General features: G+C 45.7%; 2 protein-coding genes across 9 annotated transcripts in view; both read left to right on the forward strand.

Annotated features, from left to right (window-relative positions):
* The first annotated feature begins 1,601 nt into the window (after nt 1–1,601).
* LOC144366814 (small ribosomal subunit protein uS5m-like) lies at nt 1,602–14,536 on the forward strand. The gene is made up of 10 exons (XM_078021649.1): nt 1,602–1,872; nt 2,485–2,610; nt 4,623–4,856; nt 6,448–6,482; nt 8,278–8,368; nt 10,637–10,683; nt 10,930–10,987; nt 11,261–11,323; nt 13,023–13,159; nt 14,160–14,536. Exons 1-10 carry the CDS (start codon nt 1,617–1,619, stop codon nt 14,382–14,384), a joined length of 1,272 nt encoding a protein of 423 aa, XP_077877775.1. The 5' UTR covers nt 1,602–1,616; the 3' UTR covers nt 14,385–14,536.
* The window catches only part of LOC144366812 (uncharacterized), a 31,214-nt gene continuing 28,196 nt past the window's right edge, over nt 14,376–17,393 (forward strand). For 3 of the 8 annotated variants that reach the window (XM_078021644.1, XM_078021638.1, XM_078021639.1), the window contains exon 1: nt 14,686–16,861. The gene's annotated coding sequence lies outside the window, so the exon portion shown is untranslated. Of the gene's footprint in view, nt 14,491–14,685; nt 16,862–17,393 lie in introns of those variants that run through there. The other 5 variants (XM_078021641.1, XM_078021640.1, XM_078021637.1 and 2 more) reach the window with 5 other exon arrangements.

The following is a 17,393-nucleotide window of genomic DNA, read 5'->3' on the forward strand; positions in this document are numbered from 1 at the left end:
TCCCAGTTCTTCCCTGCCTCCCATTAAAACAAACAAACAAAAAACAAGTGGCTATTTCTAAATTCTAAAGTTGATTTCTTTTTATTTTTGACATTTGGTTTCTTTTAGGCTGGGTACATTATTAGCTATGAGTGATATTTCAGTCTTTCCAAAAAAATCTGTTAATAATTTTTACACTTCTTGAACTACATTAAAGATTATAATGCTGAACAGAGCAAGATGAAATGTTTTAATATTAGATATGTGTTGAAGATGAAGGTGTTTACAAGAAAGGCTGTGTATAGCAGAATGAGATTTGTAATGATAAAGTTCTGGTTTGTTAAAGAATGAAGACCCAGGGCTGGGGTTGTAACTCAGTAGCAGAGTGCTTGCCTAGCATGTGAGGCACTAGGTTTGATCCTCAGCACCACATATAAATAAATAAGATCCATCAACAACTTAAAAAAAAAATGAAGACCCAATGTTTTCTGGCTACATTTTATTTGGTAGTTCATCAGGTGGGCTACAGATCTAGAGGACATCTGTGTGCTTGGTGCGATCTCCCTCCCCACAGGTGAGCAAATCATCTGAAATCGAAATTAGTGTTGAAATCTCATCCAGTCATCCAGTACCTTGTGGCATTGGCAAATCTATCTCATAGGCCTACATTTGAAACAAAATGGTCGTATTAAGTGCTGTCCAGTAATCAAAGATTATCCCTTTGTGTTTGGGTCTCTGTATTCAGTGGAACTATTTCGATGGCTTCCTACCACCCTTAGATGTCACTCTCCCTGTCCTTACCCGCTTTCTTTCTCTGGTCCTGTGAGTCATGGTTGATGCTGCTGATGAATCTGCAGTTACTGTCCTCTGCATGGCTTCACTCAGACTTGAAAACAGCTGTTGTCAGGTTTTTGTTTTGTGTTTATCAAGCCAATACCCTAAAGGCCACTGTCCCTCCAGGGCTGTTTTAATCCTGTCATTTCTCTAGTGAAGCACAGAGCTCAAGAATCTGTGCATGCACTGATCTTGCCAGCACTGTCCCACTCCTTCATCACCACCTGTTCCTGTCACCTCTGCCTTCTTCCTCACGTGAAACCGCCATCCCTGGGACTGGTCAGATGGCTTCCTCTCAGACATGGCTGTTTTAAAACCTTTTCTCAAGTAATAGATGCATGTGGTCAAAAAAAAAAAAAATCCCTCAAAATACAAAAATGCGGGTCTTTCACATCCAGCCTTAAATGCCCCTGTTTTCTTCCACAGAGGCAGCCGCTCCTCAGTTTCTTGCGTGATCTTCTGGAGTTGTCTACAGCATGCCTTCCCTGCTTCCCTGTGTTTTGAACATAAAGGGCAGGGTACCCTCTACACATTGAGTCTTGTTCTTCTGAACAGTTTCACTTGAAGGTCTTTCCTCATCTGTCCACTGCCCAGCTGCATACAGCAGAGGGCGCCATTTGCCCAGAGCAGCCCAGGAGCTTGGGCTGGATAATGCAGGGCAGAAACCCTGGCTGTACAGAGCTTTCTTGAGACTGGGATATCCACTGTGGAAATGAACCATGACCTCTCTAGGATGGGCATTTAGGTGGCTTTCATTCCTAAAAGTTTGGTTTTATTTTTTAAATAACAATTGTCCTCAAAATATGATTCTTAAAAGATTAGAATTTTTAGTGACTTATTTTTATCAAGTCACAGTTATTTGGTGCTGGCAGCTCCACAGCCAGGGAGCATCTAACTTGGTTTTGTTTCATCTCTCTGTAGGCCCTTTGTCACTGCAGGGAACCAGAGACAGCCGACACTTCACCAGCTTGAGCCATGCGCTACAGACACAGTGCTGTATCTCTCCTCCCACCAGCCGGTCAGGCCAGCAGTACAGACCCTACAGCTTCTTCACTAAATGTAGGTAGACTGGCACACTCTTCCACCTCCTGCAACAGGAAAGTAGGGGTGCTTTCCTATCTTAATTTTCCTTCTGTCATAAACGAATTAACATTTTAGTAATTATTCAACTAAAAATGCAACTAGAATTATCTCATGTGCTACAGCTGTATTTGGAGAGCGCTAGTTTATCTGAGCCCCTCATTTGGGGCACCCAAGGCCTAAAAGTATTGAATTGTGCCCCAGATACCCTGCTGATTTAGAGTCACACCAAGAAGGCCCTTACTGTTTTTAGCTGGGCCTTTGCTAGGAAATATCATTTGGAGAAGTTCAAGAGACGTCACTACTGAGACCTGAGTTGTGATTGGCAGACATCAGGGAAGCAAGTCTACTTACTGGTCAGGGACTTACTGGGATTTAATGTTAGCCATCTTTTGTGGAAAAAAAGTGGAATTGTCTCCTCTTGTGTTTTCCAAATGTAATCATGTTTTATGTTCACTGTATGATTTTATTTTATTTTCATTCCCTCAGTGACATGGATGAAGCTGGGCTTTCTGGCCTTTCTTATTCTTAGGAGAGTGTAGATCTTTACTTTACAACTACAGAGTTTTTAAAAACCCCGTTTCCTTACAGTGACAGCAGATGAGCTCTGGAAAGGTGCTTTAGCAGAGACTGGTGCTGGGGCAAGAAAAGGAAGAGGCAAAAGAAGCAAAAAAAAGAGAAGGAAGGATCTGAACAGGGGTCAGGTCATTGGTGAAGGTAAACGTGTTTGGTTGTTTTGACAGTTTTCAGATTTGGTCCTGAACTTGGGGTGGGAAACTGATGATCTTGGGAAGGGGAGAAATAGGAAGCAAGCTGGGTCTGAGGGAGGCCTGGGAGGGCCCAACGGCAAACTTTGTTCTAAAAAGAGTCTATGTGCTTTTAAAGTGTTTTCCCCAGATTTTATGGATATTTGGCAAACTGGAAACATTCTCATTAAGTGCATAAGAATCCATGGTTTAGAGTCCAACCAGGGGGCTCACCAGGTGCCCCAGAGTGTCACGTACTCCATGGGGCACAGCTGTGATAGGTCCTGTGCTACACACAGCCCAGTGCAGGCAGGTGGAGCTCGCAGAGAGCTGGCAGGCTTCCCCTGCCCAGAGAAGACAGTGACCAAGAGCAGATCTGTAGTCACAGGGCCTGTTGCCGCTACTCAACTGGGCTGCTGTCACACAGAAACTGCCCTGGACAGCGCATGGTTGGACAGGCCCAGCTGTGTTCCAGTAAAACTTTATTTACAAATCAGCTGGTGGGCCGCACTTGGCCTTGGTCCTTCACGTGCTGATGTGATTGTTTATACTTGTGCTTTTGAAAGCAAAAATAGGATGGGTGAACTTGAATTGGCTTATTTTTACTGTTGTGCAGACTCATCGCTTTTGATACTAACAACCTTTCAGAAATAAAGGAAGCACCTTGTGCTGCACTTCTAAGATTGCACATCTGCTTGGGTGCTTTTACTACTTGTATCTTGTTTTAGTTTTTAAGCATTTGTTATTTATTTTTAATAATGTTAATAATTATTATTATTATTATTTTTGAGACAGGTCTTGCCTTCTGGTCTTGCCAGGCTGGTCTTGAACTTGCAGGTTAAAACCTCCCTCCTGTCTCAGCCTCCCACCTAGCTGGGACTGCTCACATGCACCACTGTGTCTGGCTATAATTTATTTTTTCAAATTATAAAAATCGTATGCATACCTTCTCAGTAAAAACGCAGATTGTAGAGAAAACTAAAAGCCCCTGATGTCCTTCCTGCCGTCCACATTCCCATTGTCTCCCCTGAGGGGCCACTGGTCTCATATTGGTATTTCCTTCAGTTGTTTTTGTGTGTGCTGGTGCGCGCTTTTGTATAAATTCCCTAAAAGAAATAGATATCGTCTTTAAAAAGAAAAGAAAAGAAAAAGATAATTATACTATATGGTACATGCAATTGTATAATCTGCTTTTTTTTTTTTTTTTTTTAACCCAATAAGAGGTCTCAGGGCTGAACATGGTGGCAAACCCCTTAACCCTAGCGACTGGGGAAGCTGAGGCAGGAGGATGACAAGTTTCAAGGCCCGCCTGAAGAATTTAGTGAGACCCTGTCTCAAAATAAATAAAAAGGGTTGGGGATGTGGCTCAGTGGTAGAACACCACTGGGTTCAATTTCCAGAACCAAAAGTAATAATAATAACATGTCTTAGAAATCATTCCACATTAGAACCTAGAGAGCAACATTTTTTTGTTTTTTATTTTTTAAGAGAGAGAGATTTTAATATTTAATTTTTTAGTTTTTGGTGGACACAACATCTTTATTTGTATGTGGTGCTAAGGATTAAACCCCGCTCCGCGCGCATGCCAGGCGAGCGCACTACTGCTTGAGAGCCACATCCCCAGCCCCAGAGCAACGGCTTTTGATTTTGTGCAGGATATGGCACCTGCTGGCTGTGCATTCAGCCGTTCCTCTGTTGCCGACTCGGCTTATGTGCGTTACAGGTCGTGTTTCAGCAGACATCTTAGCGCTCACAGGCCTCACGAGTGTTTCTCTTGGTAAAAGTGAAAATGCGCGGTCACATGCCTGTAGGGTAGATGTGCATAAAACTGTGACAGTGCAAGGTCACCTGCCAAGTGATCCCATCAGCTCCAATTCCACAATACTGTGCTGGTGTCTGTACACGCGTTCCCTGGCATCTTAGCAACATGAAGAGTGAGCACCTTTTAGAAGTTGTCACTTACCTATAATCTTAACCCTTCAGGGCGCTACGGCTTCTTGTGGCCGGGTCTGAATGCCCCTCTCATGAGAAATGGAGCCGTGCAGACCATTGCCCAGAGGAGCAAGGAGGAGCAGGAGCAGGTGGCGGCTGACATGCTCCAGCAGAGGGAAGAGTGGGACCGGAAGCGGAGGATGAAAGTGAAGCGGGAGCGAGGCTGGAGCGGGAACACATGGGGTGGCCTCAGTCTTGGTCCCCCGGACCCTGGACCCAATGGAGGTAATGGAGGCCTGGTTTGCTTGCCTTTGGTAGAGGACGTATCGTCCTACAGTGTTTCTGAAAATAATTTTATTGTTTACTGTCTGTTTAGATTACCCTTTTTGAAAAAAGAATTTGACCTCTTTGACTAACTTTCCACATTGTTATCTCAGTTGCATTTGTGGGACACTAGAGGCCTGTAACCAGGAAATGTTCCTCCAACAGGATGGAAAGGCCTGGGTCCCAGTGCCTTAGCAGGTGCCTTAGACATGGTGGTGTGCATTATAGATCTGTAGGGCACAGCGTTTCCCAAACACGTGGCCTCAGGCTTGGAGTGCTGTTTAACAGCAGAGTTGAGAGACCCCAGAGAGCTGTCACTAAGCCTTCGTAAAAGCAAACATGAAACAAAAACTGACGACACTTAGGCTGAATTAGAAAACAAAGCCTCCCCCTCCCCACAAAGGCAGATTCACCTGAAAATCTTGCTCTTGCCAGTGAGTGGGAGAGGAGGAAGCAAACAGGATTTTGGCTCAAAGTAGAGGAACGGTTGGGCTGGAGAGGATGGGGCGAGAGTGCAGGAGGGTGGAGGTCTGGGAGGGAGAGGACCTGCCCACGAGCCAAGTCCCCAGTAACCAGATCCAGAGTTTAGACAGACAGGCTGCTGTTAGCCAGCAGGGGCAGGGTGCAGGTTTGGGTGAGCCTGTGCAATGGGGGTGGAAAGGTGGGGAGGTCACCTGGTATCTGGTAGCTTTGGTCAGGAGTCATCAAGCCAGATAGTGGCATTGGTGAACATGGCCACCAGAATATTTCTTGATGAGAAGGTGGCACTTGGCACTGGCTTCACTATCACCCAGTGGGTGGGACCCTGGCAGTGTCCAGGAAAGAAGATTGACTCTTGAGCTGACCGATTACAAAGCCGACTGCTGGGTACAGAAGCTTTTATTCTGCTCTCCTATTTTATTACGTAATTGAGATTTTCTGTAATAAGTAAAAGCAAGAGAATTGGGGAGTGTTGGAAACAGCTGTGGTGGTGAGCAGAGGCTGAATTAAGAGAACTGAAAGCTGAGGAGCCGGGAGTTCGCGAGCGGGTCAGACCCGCAGTTGAGAGTGGTGAGCGTAGGCCAGGCTCTGATCTCTCCCGGCAGCAGCAGCAGGCCACTTGTGACCAGACAGCTGCCTGGGTTCTGGCCTGGAGAGGGCGGTAGAGACAAAAGTGTAGGGATTGCGGACGTTGGCGAGATCTATGAGGAGGAGGGACTTTGGTGTCTTTGAGCGACTTTGGTGAGAGAGGCTATGAAGACCCCAGGAGACCAGATGGGAAAGCAGCGATGAAGGCTCTGGAGGTGTCGGCGCTCCAGGAACCTGTGCCTCGGGAGCCGGCAGCAGGGAGCTGGAGAGGGGGAGGCTGCGGTCAGAGAGCCGTGGCTGAGCTCGTGAAGTCAGGCCAGGCCAGGCAGTCCCCGTGGATGATGGGAACTGGGGCGCAGCCTGGAGTGCGGCACCAGAGAGCTCAGGTTCTTCCCATTAGAAGTCTGAGGGCACCTGGGAAAGGCTGTCACACTTGAGCAGCTTGGATGCTCTTATCTGTGTGCTTTTTCTTCTCTCCTTGTAGAGACCTATGAGGACTTTGATACCAGGATACTCGAGGTAGGCCTGCCGAGCTCAACTCCCAGGGTCCTCTGGAGAGGTTGCCGGGGTCAGGTGGGCAGGAGGAGCTGAGCAGAGCTGTGGTCACAGTGATCTCTTGGACACAGACTCAAGTTCAGGGAGGAATTAACACAATTTGAAGTTCAGTTCCTTCATGTTGGTGGTCCCCACTGCTGCCTTGGTTTGTGGGGACTATGAAATTGAGGTTTGTGAGGGGCAAATTCAGGAGCAGAATTTGGAGATTATGTTAAGTTCCTTCTTCCTGGAGCTAGAGTGTGCTATCTGGTGGCCTCTTGTGGAGCTGTACACCAGTTGTATCTAGGACACAATCAGAGAACAGGTTGGGAGGAGCAGGGGCAGGGGCAGAAAGCCTCAGGTTATGGCCACTGTCCAATTTGACTAGGGCAATGGTCTCTGGGCTGCTCACAGATCCTGTATCAGGTGTACTTGAACCACCCTTCCAGGGTGGTTCTCTAATGGCCAGTGTTCCTTTCAGCTGGCACTGTGCATTTAATCAGTGTTTAATAATGTGGAACAGAGCCGGGCGCAGTGGTGCACAGCTGAAATCCCAGTAGTTTGGGAGGCTAAGGAGGGAGGATTGTGAGTTCCACAGCCTCAGCAAAAGCAAGGCCCTAAGCAACTCAGTGAGACCCTGTCTCTAAATAAAATACAAAACAGGGATGGGGATGTGGCTCAGTGGTCAAGTGCCCTGAGTTCAATTCCCAGTACCTCCCCAAATTGTGGAATAATTTATATATCAAATTTGTGACAAAGCCTCTCTGAATATGTATATTATTTCTTCAATATCAGTTATATTATGGAATTTTTAAAATATGTTTACAAGTATTTTATGTTGGTATCCCATTGTGTGTTATTCCCCCCACCCCAATTCTAAAGATTGAACCCAGGGCTTTGTGCATTGCTAAGCAAGCACTCTGCCACCAAACCACATCCCCAGCCCTTTTTACTTTTTATTTTGAGAAGGGTCTCGCTAAGTTGCCCAGGCTGGCCTTGACTTTGCCTTCTTCCTGCTTCAGTCTCCTGAGTCACATGGATTACAGGCGTGGGCCCCTACACACACCCCAGTTCATAGCTTTTGAAAGTTAATCCCACTGAAAGAGTCTTTCATATGTAGGTTGTTTCCTATAAGATCATTCAAAAGTGTGGCCTCAGCCTCCCTTTTCCTTAAACTTCTTCCTAGGAAGGAAAGGGGACAACTGTCATTTAAACAGTTTAACTATTAATAGTTTCATAATTCCTGGCCTTTAAAATAGGCTGAAAAAATGGGAGATTTTCCTGAAGTTTATAATAAATAGGTGTTTCCAAATTCTGTATTCTTGTTTAAGCCTGATCCTTAACATAGCAATCCAGTCCTGCGAAGTTTTTTCCTTACGTTGCATTTCATCATTTCTAAGATATTTTAGTACCTTTGATACTGGAATTTGTCTTATAATCAGTCTTAAACTATTTCAAAGTTTAATCCATAGTGTTTTCTTTCCTGTGTACATTTATTAAGATGGGGTATATTGAGTTGTGTAGTTGTAAATTCCTTTAAAGATTATCTTAGTTAACTCTCCTAATAACCCAATGAAATAGGAAGAGAAAGTCTTATTTCCATTGTGTTCCCGAAATGCTCCAGAGGGAGGGTTTGTTTGGGAAGTTTGCTTTTGTGCCTACAGACTGGAGGAGGTGCTGGGTCCTGCACCAAGCCTTGTGTGGCTGAGCCAGCAGGTCCTCGTCCTCTACCTCAGAGTTTTCTTCAGCTGTCCTATTGATGAAGCATTTTGTCTTTTAGGTCAGAAATGTTTTCAATATGACAGCCAAAGAGGGAAGGAAGAGATCAGTCCGTGTCCTGGTGGCTGTGGGGAATGGGCAGGGAGCTGCAGGTGAGTGGGGTGACGCTGGACACAAAGAGACCTGGCTGCCCGGCTGGAAGCCAGGGCCCTGCTGCCAGTCTCACTTTTTCTACTAATAGAGCCGTCTAGAGGTCTGGGCTCACAAACCTGGTGGTAAACCACGAAGCTTCTCAGAGAAAGAAAGAAAAGCTCTTAAGGCCTACATCTGAGGACTGGGTATTTTAAAGGGCTTAAGACACTATTGTATTGTGCATAATAGTGAAAAATTAGAACAAGTTCAAACGGGCCTGGTTACAGGATAGCTGTCCAATATAATATTCTTTTTTTAATATTTATTTTTAGTTATAGGTGGACACAAGATCTTTATTTTTTATGTGGTGCTAAGGATCAAACCCAGTGCCTCACGCATGCCAGGCAAGTGCTCTCCCTCTGAGCCACAACCACAGGCCTCCAAAGTAATATTCTATAGCCATTAAAGAATTGTGAAAAATTACTTACACAATAAGTAATTTTGGTTAAAAATTTGTCATGTAATCATGATTTTTTTTTAAAGTCATTTATATGCAAGAAAAAAAACTAGAAGACTATTCACTGACTGATAAGTGTTCACTTGGGTTAGCAGGTTTGTCAGTCATTTAAATTTTCTTCTTTAGACTTTTAAAGTTTCCCTACTGAACATCTTGTTTTTGAAATGTGTTCACAAAGAACTGAAAAACTGTTAGTTGCTTCCTTTTGAAAATTTCAAAGCAAAAGCAAAAGACATGATAGTGCATTGCTGTAAGAGACCATGGTTAGCAGTTACTGTTGTCTCTTTTCAAAAATATCTTTTCTGAAATTTTGTGTCCATGTTACCTCCCTTTACCTTTTTATAAAAAGCTTAGCAGAGATCTTATTATAGCCATGAATTTGCACCTTGCTCTTCTTGCTTGGTTTTGCCCTCAGAGGTCTTCTGTTAGCATAAGCAGATTTCTGGTATTGGTTTTGTAGTGTTCCAGTGTGTGCATAGACATGATTTTTGACCCAATCCCTATTGTTTCCAAATTTGTATCATTTATTACAAACAACAACAATAACATTGACTTTTTGTACATGGAGTTTGTTGAACTTTTGGAAATATAGAAATAGGAGAAATGTCTTGAAATTGCTGCCGCACTGGGTGTAAATGTCAAGTATTGCCAGATCTCCTCCTCAAAGGTTGCATCAGTTTATGTCCCTCTGTACCACCCATCCTTGCCCTGAGTAGTATCAGACTTTACTGATTGTCAGTATGATCCCTGAAACATCTCTCCTAGTTTACACCTGTACTTTCTAAGTTTGGAGAGTGCCGACGCCATTTTGCGTGTTCATTGGCTGTTGCGCTTTCCCTTTGGATATCTGTGAGTTCAGGTGCTTTGCCTATTTTTTTAATTGGGTGGTTTTCTTGTCTTTATTGATTGGGATTAGCTTCTTGTAAGTTAAGGACATGAGCCTTTTTTGTCTATCATATTTTGATGTAGTTTTGAATTTTTTTCCACATCGAAGCTTTAAAATCCACAGAAGTTTTAAACCTTAACATAGCAAATTTATCAGTCCTAGGTCACTTCTGGTTTGTGTTTTGCTTAGAAAATCTCCTTTTGAAGATTATAAGTAAGTCCACTCATATTTCCCTCTAGGACTTCCATGGTTTACTTTGTTCTGTTTAAACTAGGAACTGGAATTCAAGCCCTTTTTATCCCAAGCCTCAGATGTCTTGCCTATTTTATTTTCCTGTGTATAATTTTAAAACAAAGTACTTTTTTCAAATTAAATAATAAATGGTGGCAGCAAATAATGAAAACATTACTGCAACTTGTGATAAACCTCATTTCTTAGGGTAAAGCATTTACAAATTGGAAACTATTAGGTTTATTTTTCTGGTTAATTAAAATTGAAATTCTACTGAAATCATAGTTTTACTCTATAACAATGTATTTTTCCCCTATCCCTTCTGGTCATTTTAATCTCTTTGCACAAGTGCCCCAAAACATTTGCCTTTTATAAATATAGAGCATACTTAATTTTAAAAATTGAGTATATTTCATTTTATTAGAGATTTATAAAAGGTCATGTTATGTATCTAAATGTAAAGTCTGTAGAATGCCTCAGAACAGATGAGCACATCTCTGGCTTTCTTCATGGCTGGTTGTGCAGAGCAGGTGTTCTGTGGGCAGTTGAAAGAAGGGCGTGAAATGCTGTAGAGCCCAAACTGGGAGCTGGGGAGAGGCACAGGCTGGGTCAGAGTAGCTTTCCTTTTCATAAGTTTTGCTTTTTCTTTTGAAGGTTTTGCCATTGGGAAGGCCACTGAGCGGGTGGATGCTTTCAGGAAAGTACGTGCATGTTTTTCTTTGTTAACATTTAGTAGAAGATGAAAAGCTCTGTGTTCACATGGGGGCACTGCAGGCACACAGTCACGTATCACGAAGGAATCGTCAGTGTATGTGTGATAATGATATTGTGGCTAAGTCCTTATCTTTTAAGGTGCATAGGTGGAATTTTTTATAATAAAATACTTTATAAAATGGTTTTGAAACCCAGCGAGAGATTTAGGAGAATTTGTTCCTTCTTTTCTTCAGGCAAAGAACAAAGCCATCCACTATTTGCATTACATAGAGCGGTATGAAGACCATACAAGTGAGTGTGGGTCTTTCCTTGTAAGATTTGCAGAATGCCACTGTGTCGTGGTGTGTCTCTGCCCAGTGGGTGTCTTTGTGTTGCTCTGACTGCATTCTTACAAATGTGCAAAATGAGGAAACAGCCTGGCCTGGGGGGGTGGCAGGAGAATGAGTGGGGTCAGAGTCTGTGTGTCCTGTGGACTGGCTGCTTAGGGCAGCACCCAGTGCTCTGTGACTTTTGCAGATATTAAAGCCACATGCCTGACCTTCCTGTATCTGCTTTACCCCACAGTATTCCATGACATCTCCTTGAGATATAAGAGGACACACATCAAGATGAAGAAACAGCCCAGAGGTAACTGGAAAGCTCTGACTCTCTGTTGAAGTAAAGCAGAGAAACCACTACAGTCCCACCCTCCCCCCTGGGGTTGTTTCCCTCTCCTTGAACTCATCCTGAGAGTGACAGATGGAAATCCTGAATTAGGCTGAGGAAGGTGAGGCTCCTGGGGAAGAAGCCAAGGTCGGTCTGCACAGGCCCAGGCCTGTTCCTGGAGTGGCTGAGGCGTGCAGAGCAGGTGGTGGTGGTCCGGTTGGATGAGTGGGCACATGGTTCCTCCTGGAGCCTTCACCCAGCTGGACGGTGTTCCTTCCTGCCAGTCACGTGCTGTTCCTCTACAAGTGTCGTGGTGTTAGGCTTGTTATTTGGTGCTGGGGATTAAACCAGAGCCCCACACCTGTGAAGCACTCGCTGTCACAGAGCTCCCCCAGCCCCTCACCATTGAGTACTGTTGAACTTCTATGATCTCTATTCATTGAGGCACTGGGTGAGCAGAAATGGCCTTTCTTGTCTTGTGGACAGGCCACAGGCAGTGTTGGTTATGGGGACAGTCACACCCAGTGCACTCTTGGTGCAGAATTCTTAAACATTTGGATTTGCATTTTGCTTGCAGTTCTGTAGTAAGAACCTGTTTCATTTGACGGTAGTTTTTTAAATCTCAGGAGTTCAGGTCAGGAGCTGGGCGCAGTGGTGCACACCTGTAATCCCAGTGACACTCAGAAGGCTGAGATAGGAGGATTGCAAGTTCCAGGCCAGCCTCAGCAACTTAGTGAGGCCCTAAGCAACTGAGCTACTGCCTTGTGCCTTCCTCAGTGCTGTCAAGAGGAGGAGGAGGGCCACCTTCATCAGGGTGGCCAGAGGTGGCCTCTAGGCAGGGGCAGTGTGAGTGAGATCCTGAAGGAAGAGGAGCAGAGGGGCAGGTCTGGGAGAACGTTCCAGGCTGGTGCATGCCCCAGGTGCAGTGTGCCCTCGTGCACAGGCCATGTGAGGACAGTGCAGTAAGTGGGGTCAGGCACGGTGTGTGTGTGTGTGTGTGTGTGTGAGTGATAATGATATTGTGGGGGGAAGATCCTGCAGATGTCTTTGTTTAATTCAGAGAGCAATGGCCATTGAGAGGTTGTGCCCCGGAGCCTTGATTTGCTGAGGATCAAACCCAGTGCCTCACACATGCCGGGCAAGCGCTCTGCTCTAGAGCCCCAGCCCTGGCTTGTGTTTTTGAAGCTCTTCTGGAGGAGGGATTGCCGGTGGCCAAGAGCAGGGCACGTGGCTAGAAGGGAGGAGACCACCCCAGCACTGAAGGCCATCAGGGAGGTGAGAAAGCACTCTAGGAGCCACCAATTCAGGAGACGCTGCCACTTAGGCCAGAAGGTGTTCCCAGGAGAGGGAAGTGGTGTCGCTGCCAGGGCAGCTGAGTGGTCTAGGAGGGTGAGGACAGGCGTCTCCCTTGATGGTAAACAGGCATGGACACGGGAGCTGGCCTGGGCAGAGGGCCAAGAGTTTTCAGGCACTTAAGTTTTAATGTAAGTAATATCCTGGTTTCCCCCCCACTACGTTTAAGGTAGATGTTCTGTTTAATTTTTGTGCATACCATTGAATAAATGTCGTCCTAGAAGTCACACCAGCTGGGGGTGGTGAAGCCAAAATGTCATTCCCTAAACCCAGAGCCACACGAAAGACAGCATGCTGGCAGGTGCTCAGTCCATTTCCTGTCTCCTAGGATACGGCCTGCGCTGCCACAGGGCCATCATTACCATCTGCCGGCTCATTGGCATCAAGGACATGTATGCCAAGGTCTCTGGGTCCGTCAACATGCTCAACCTCACCCGGGGCCTCTTCCATGGGCTCTCCCGCCAGGTAACCTTCCCTGGGGTTTGAGCAGGTCTGGCTGTGCTGCAGACCAAGGTGCTGAGGGTCTCCTAGGGGCTCCCACGGCCACCTGCTGCAGTGACCCCAGGGCTCTGCTGCCCAACCAGAGCTAATCTTGTTTCTCAACATCACCTCACCGAGTCTTTTTGAACCAAATCTCAGGTCCCATTTTATTTCATTCGTAAATATTTCAGTGTATTTCTAAAGGATTAGAATCAGAAATCTGAGAAGTGGTTTCTGATTCTGATCCTTTAGAGGATGTAAAGGATCCATTTACTTCTATGGTAGAGCGCTTGCTAGGAACACTTAAGGCCCAGGTTTGATCCCCAGCACTGGGGAAAAAAAATGTCATGGTACCCTTACCATTCCTAAATATCATGACTCAGTATTATCAAGTATCGAATCTGTTCATTCAAATCTATCCATTCGTCCGATTTAAAAACATTTTTTTTTACACAGTTTGATTCAATCTTGTTGATTTGATTCAATCCAGTTGAGAAGATGTCAGCACTTCTAAAGTTTCTCCTGTGTCTTTTAAGTCTTTCTTGGTCTGTCCCTCCCCCTTCCCCCCTTGCTGCTGTTGTGTTGAAGAAGTCAGGTGTTTTGTCCCATGGTGTTTCCAGGGTTGAGCACCCGTGGGGTCCTTGATGTCCTTTCCCCCCTGGACCTCCTGTGATTTGGTTGTTAGATCTCAGGGCTCCACAAGGTTCAGGCTTGGTGCTTGGCCCAGCAGGCACGTGCTTAGGGAGTTTGGAAGGCGAGGCCTGGCGTACCCCAGTTTGGGGTGGGAAGGTGGGCTGAGGCATCCCCCTGTGACAGCCACTGTGGTTTAACCACCCAGAATCAGCTGGCACTGCTCTTTTCCCCCAAGCTCTCTGGTGGGTACTGCACCCCCACCCCCACCCCACCCTGTGGTGGTGCCTCTCACTCCTATAGCCACAGGGACCCTCGGAGACCTAACTGCTGTTCTCACTTTGGTCTTGCCCAGGAAACCCACCAACAGCTGGCCGACAAGAAGGGTCTCCATGTGGTGGAATTCCGGGAGGAATGTGGCCCCCTGCCCATCCTGGTCGCCTCCCCCCGGGGGGCCTTGAGGAAGGATCCTGAGCCAGAAGAGGAGGTTCCCGACATCAGGCTGGACTGGGAAGAGGTGAAGGCTGCACAGGGAATGAAGCGCTCTATTTGGTCAGGTCTCAAGAGGGCCTCCACCTGACCTTCCTGCCACCTGGCTCCCCCACTGCAACACCCTGCCTGCTGCCCTAGGCGCCTGGGACTCCCCCGTCACATCTTGCTGTGTCACCTCTTTTTTCTTTTTTGAGGTAATTTCAACCTTCTTTTTTTACAAATAAATAATTCTAGTTTTGATTTATTGATCACGTGATCTGTGCCAGGCAGTGTGACAGGGACATTATGTACTGACCTCAGTTCAAGACTACTTTAAATACTCCATGAAACCAGCAAAAGCAAATGGAGCAGGGAGACAGGAAAAGACCCACCCAGGGGTAATGTGCACAGGGACATGAAGGGCTGTGGTGGCTGTGCCGGACGCCCACTCGGGCTGACCCATCCCTGGGAGGTGACCTCCTGCCCTGTCCCTCACAGCTGCACCCACCTCCAGCAGGGCCCAGGCTGCCCTGGTGGCAGGAAGTGCCTCATTGTTCCAAGTTGCACATCAAGTGCCAGCACCAGGAACCTCTTGTCACACGCTTGACACCGCTTGGGTGGTGTCTGGAGAAATGTCTCTTCACCTCTTTTTGCCCATTTGAAAAATTGAGTTATTTGTGTTTTTATCATTGAGTTGTAAAGATGCTTTAGTCTTGTGGACACAGGCCCCTGTAAGGGGTGTGACTCATCATGTTCCTCCTCCATGGGCAGATCATCATTTCTTGTTTCTTTGAATACTTTCTCTGCCCCCATCCTCCTCCAATCCTCTGCCTACCCAGGTAGGCCCTTGTCACAGTCCCCCAGTTTATGGTCTTTAAGACAATAGAGTAGTTAAAGCACAATTAATGCCAACATTTTTTTTACACATGTAGATGTGCAATGTATGATAACAACACAGAGACCAGGCAGGAGTCCTGGAAATATGCTGTCACTTGGTTCTCTCAAAGGGTCATTTGAAGGTGGACTGGTTAAGGTAAAGATGTGCACTTAAACTCTATTGTAAAGGAGTCACTAGCGTGACACAGAGCTCTAGCTATTAAGCCAGCGAAGAGAATGAGGTGCAATCTTAAAAATAACTCATTGTGCTGGTGCAGTGGCACACACCTGTAATCCTAGCTGCTCAGGAGGCTGTGCAGGAGTTTCCCAAGTTCAAGTGCAGCCTCAGCAACTTAGCAGGACCCTGTCTCAGAAAGGGCTGGGCAAACATACAATGCTCTTGATTTGTTGATTATATATATCCTTTGATTAAAGTCCAAACATAACGAGTCTTTAGAGACATTTTGTATCAGAAAAAAAGAAAGTTTTCTTTTGCAAGTTGCTAGATAATGTAGAAATTTGGTACAAAAAAAACAAAATGCAAAAAAGTGTGTATGTATTTATAGAGAATAGGATTGCCTGAGGCACGTAATACTTGTTTATTTAATGTGTGCCCTTGCAGACAAGTTTACATGTTTGTATGACAGGACATACATGTATGTGTGAGTGTGTGTGTGTGAGAGAGAGAAAGAGTGTGTGAGAGTGTGTGTGTGTGTGTGAGAGTGAGAGAGAAAGAGAGAGAGAGAGAGAGTATGTGTGTGTCTTTTATATACAAAAGAGGCTGAAATGTCTATCCAGGCAGAATATGTGATCAGACCCAAGCCTGTGCAGGGAGTTGGGTGACCATTAACTACGCTGATCTGATGGGTCACAAGTCCCAATGTGTGTCACCCACACTTCAGTCAGCAACACCAGCCAATCTCCCAACTGTAGCAGCATTAGTTAGTTTCCCTGCACACTCTGTGTTCCTGACATCACAGTGCTGTAAGTTGGTGGCCCTCGTTAAGCAAAGTCATATTTGCAAAACAGCATTATTTGTTTTTAAAGCTTTTAAAGAAATGATTTTCTTGGGGGGAAAAAAAAAGGCTTGGGACCCAGCTCAGTGGTGGATTGCTTGCATCGATGTGGGAAGCTATGGGTTCCATCCCCAGCACCACAGAACAAACTCAAAAAACCCTCAATCCAAGAGAAGGCAGGAAAAGAAGAGAAGGGGAACAAGGAACAGGCGGCCCCAAAGAGAAGCCTGGGAAGTTCAAACCAGCCGTTCCTCGACCGCAGTAAGTGCAAGCCCTCTGGACACCTGTGCACATCCTGTCAGCGCACTGTGCTGTGTCCTGTTGAGCTTAACTTTGTCCTCCTGGTGTTCCCCTTCAGGGTCTGTCCACTTCTGGCAGCAGGCTGGTCCCGTCTCCAGCTTTGGTCATGGCGTCACCCACCTCTCCTCGCAGTTCTCAAGTATTTTAATGTTCTGCCGTGCAGTGCGTGCTCCCTGAGGATGGTACATCTTGGAGAACTGTCCCATCATCATTCAGGTGCTGTCCCTCTATATAATTGGCAGTTTTCCTTGCACTTAGTTAATATCGTCTGAGCTTCATACAGTGACTACTGCTTTCCTTCACTAGAATTGGCCCCGTGTTTCCCTCTTCAACACTTCACTCTTAATCTACGGTGGTCCCCTCCTACCCACGGTTCAGTTTGCCAAGGTTTCAGGTACTTGTGGTCAACTGCAGTCCCAAACTGTTAAGTGGAAAATTCTAGAAATAAAAAAATTTCCTAAGTTTTAAATTATATTTCATTGTGTGTAATGCTATGAAGTCTCGCACTGTCCCCCTGAGGTATGAATTGTCCCTTTGTCCAGTGTGTCAACACTGTATACGCTCCCTGCCTGTTACTCACTCTTGGTAGCCATCTTGCTTATCAGATGGACTGTTGCAGTATCAGTGCTAACACTCACATACCCCTGATTTTACTTAAAGCTTAAGGGGAGCAATGGTTGGAAGTTTATTGAATTATGTTAAAATTATTCTATTTTACTATTAGTTACCATTGTCAATCTCCTCCTGTGCCTAATTTATAACAGTCATAAGAATGTAGATATAGGGGAAAACAGTGTATATAGGGCTCAGTGCCATCTGCAGCTCAGGCATCCACTGGGAGTCTCGGGATGTATCCCTGGGTGGGGGTACTACTGTATATTTTAAGTGGACTTCTAGACACCAAAGATGTGGAACCTGTTTTTTGA

This window comes from Ictidomys tridecemlineatus, chromosome 9 (assembly GCF_052094955.1).
Source record: "Ictidomys tridecemlineatus isolate mIctTri1 chromosome 9, mIctTri1.hap1, whole genome shotgun sequence".
Taxonomy (NCBI): Eukaryota; Metazoa; Chordata; class Mammalia; order Rodentia; family Sciuridae; genus Ictidomys; species Ictidomys tridecemlineatus.

What these genes read in the sequence shown, in the direction of transcription:
- LOC144366814 (XM_078021649.1), top strand. Translation starts at nt 1,617, where the DNA reads ATGATTCTTAAAAGATTAGAATTTTTAGTGACTTATTTTTATCAAGTC. An exon ending in GGACCCTGGACCCAATGGAG is followed by an intron (nt 4,857 to 6,447) that starts GTAATGGAGGCC and finishes CTCTCCTTGTAG; the next exon opens with AGACCTATGAGGACTTTGAT. An exon ending in GCGGTATGAAGACCATACAA is followed by an intron (nt 10,988 to 11,260) that starts GTGAGTGTGGGT and finishes TTTACCCCACAG; the next exon opens with TATTCCATGACATCTCCTTG.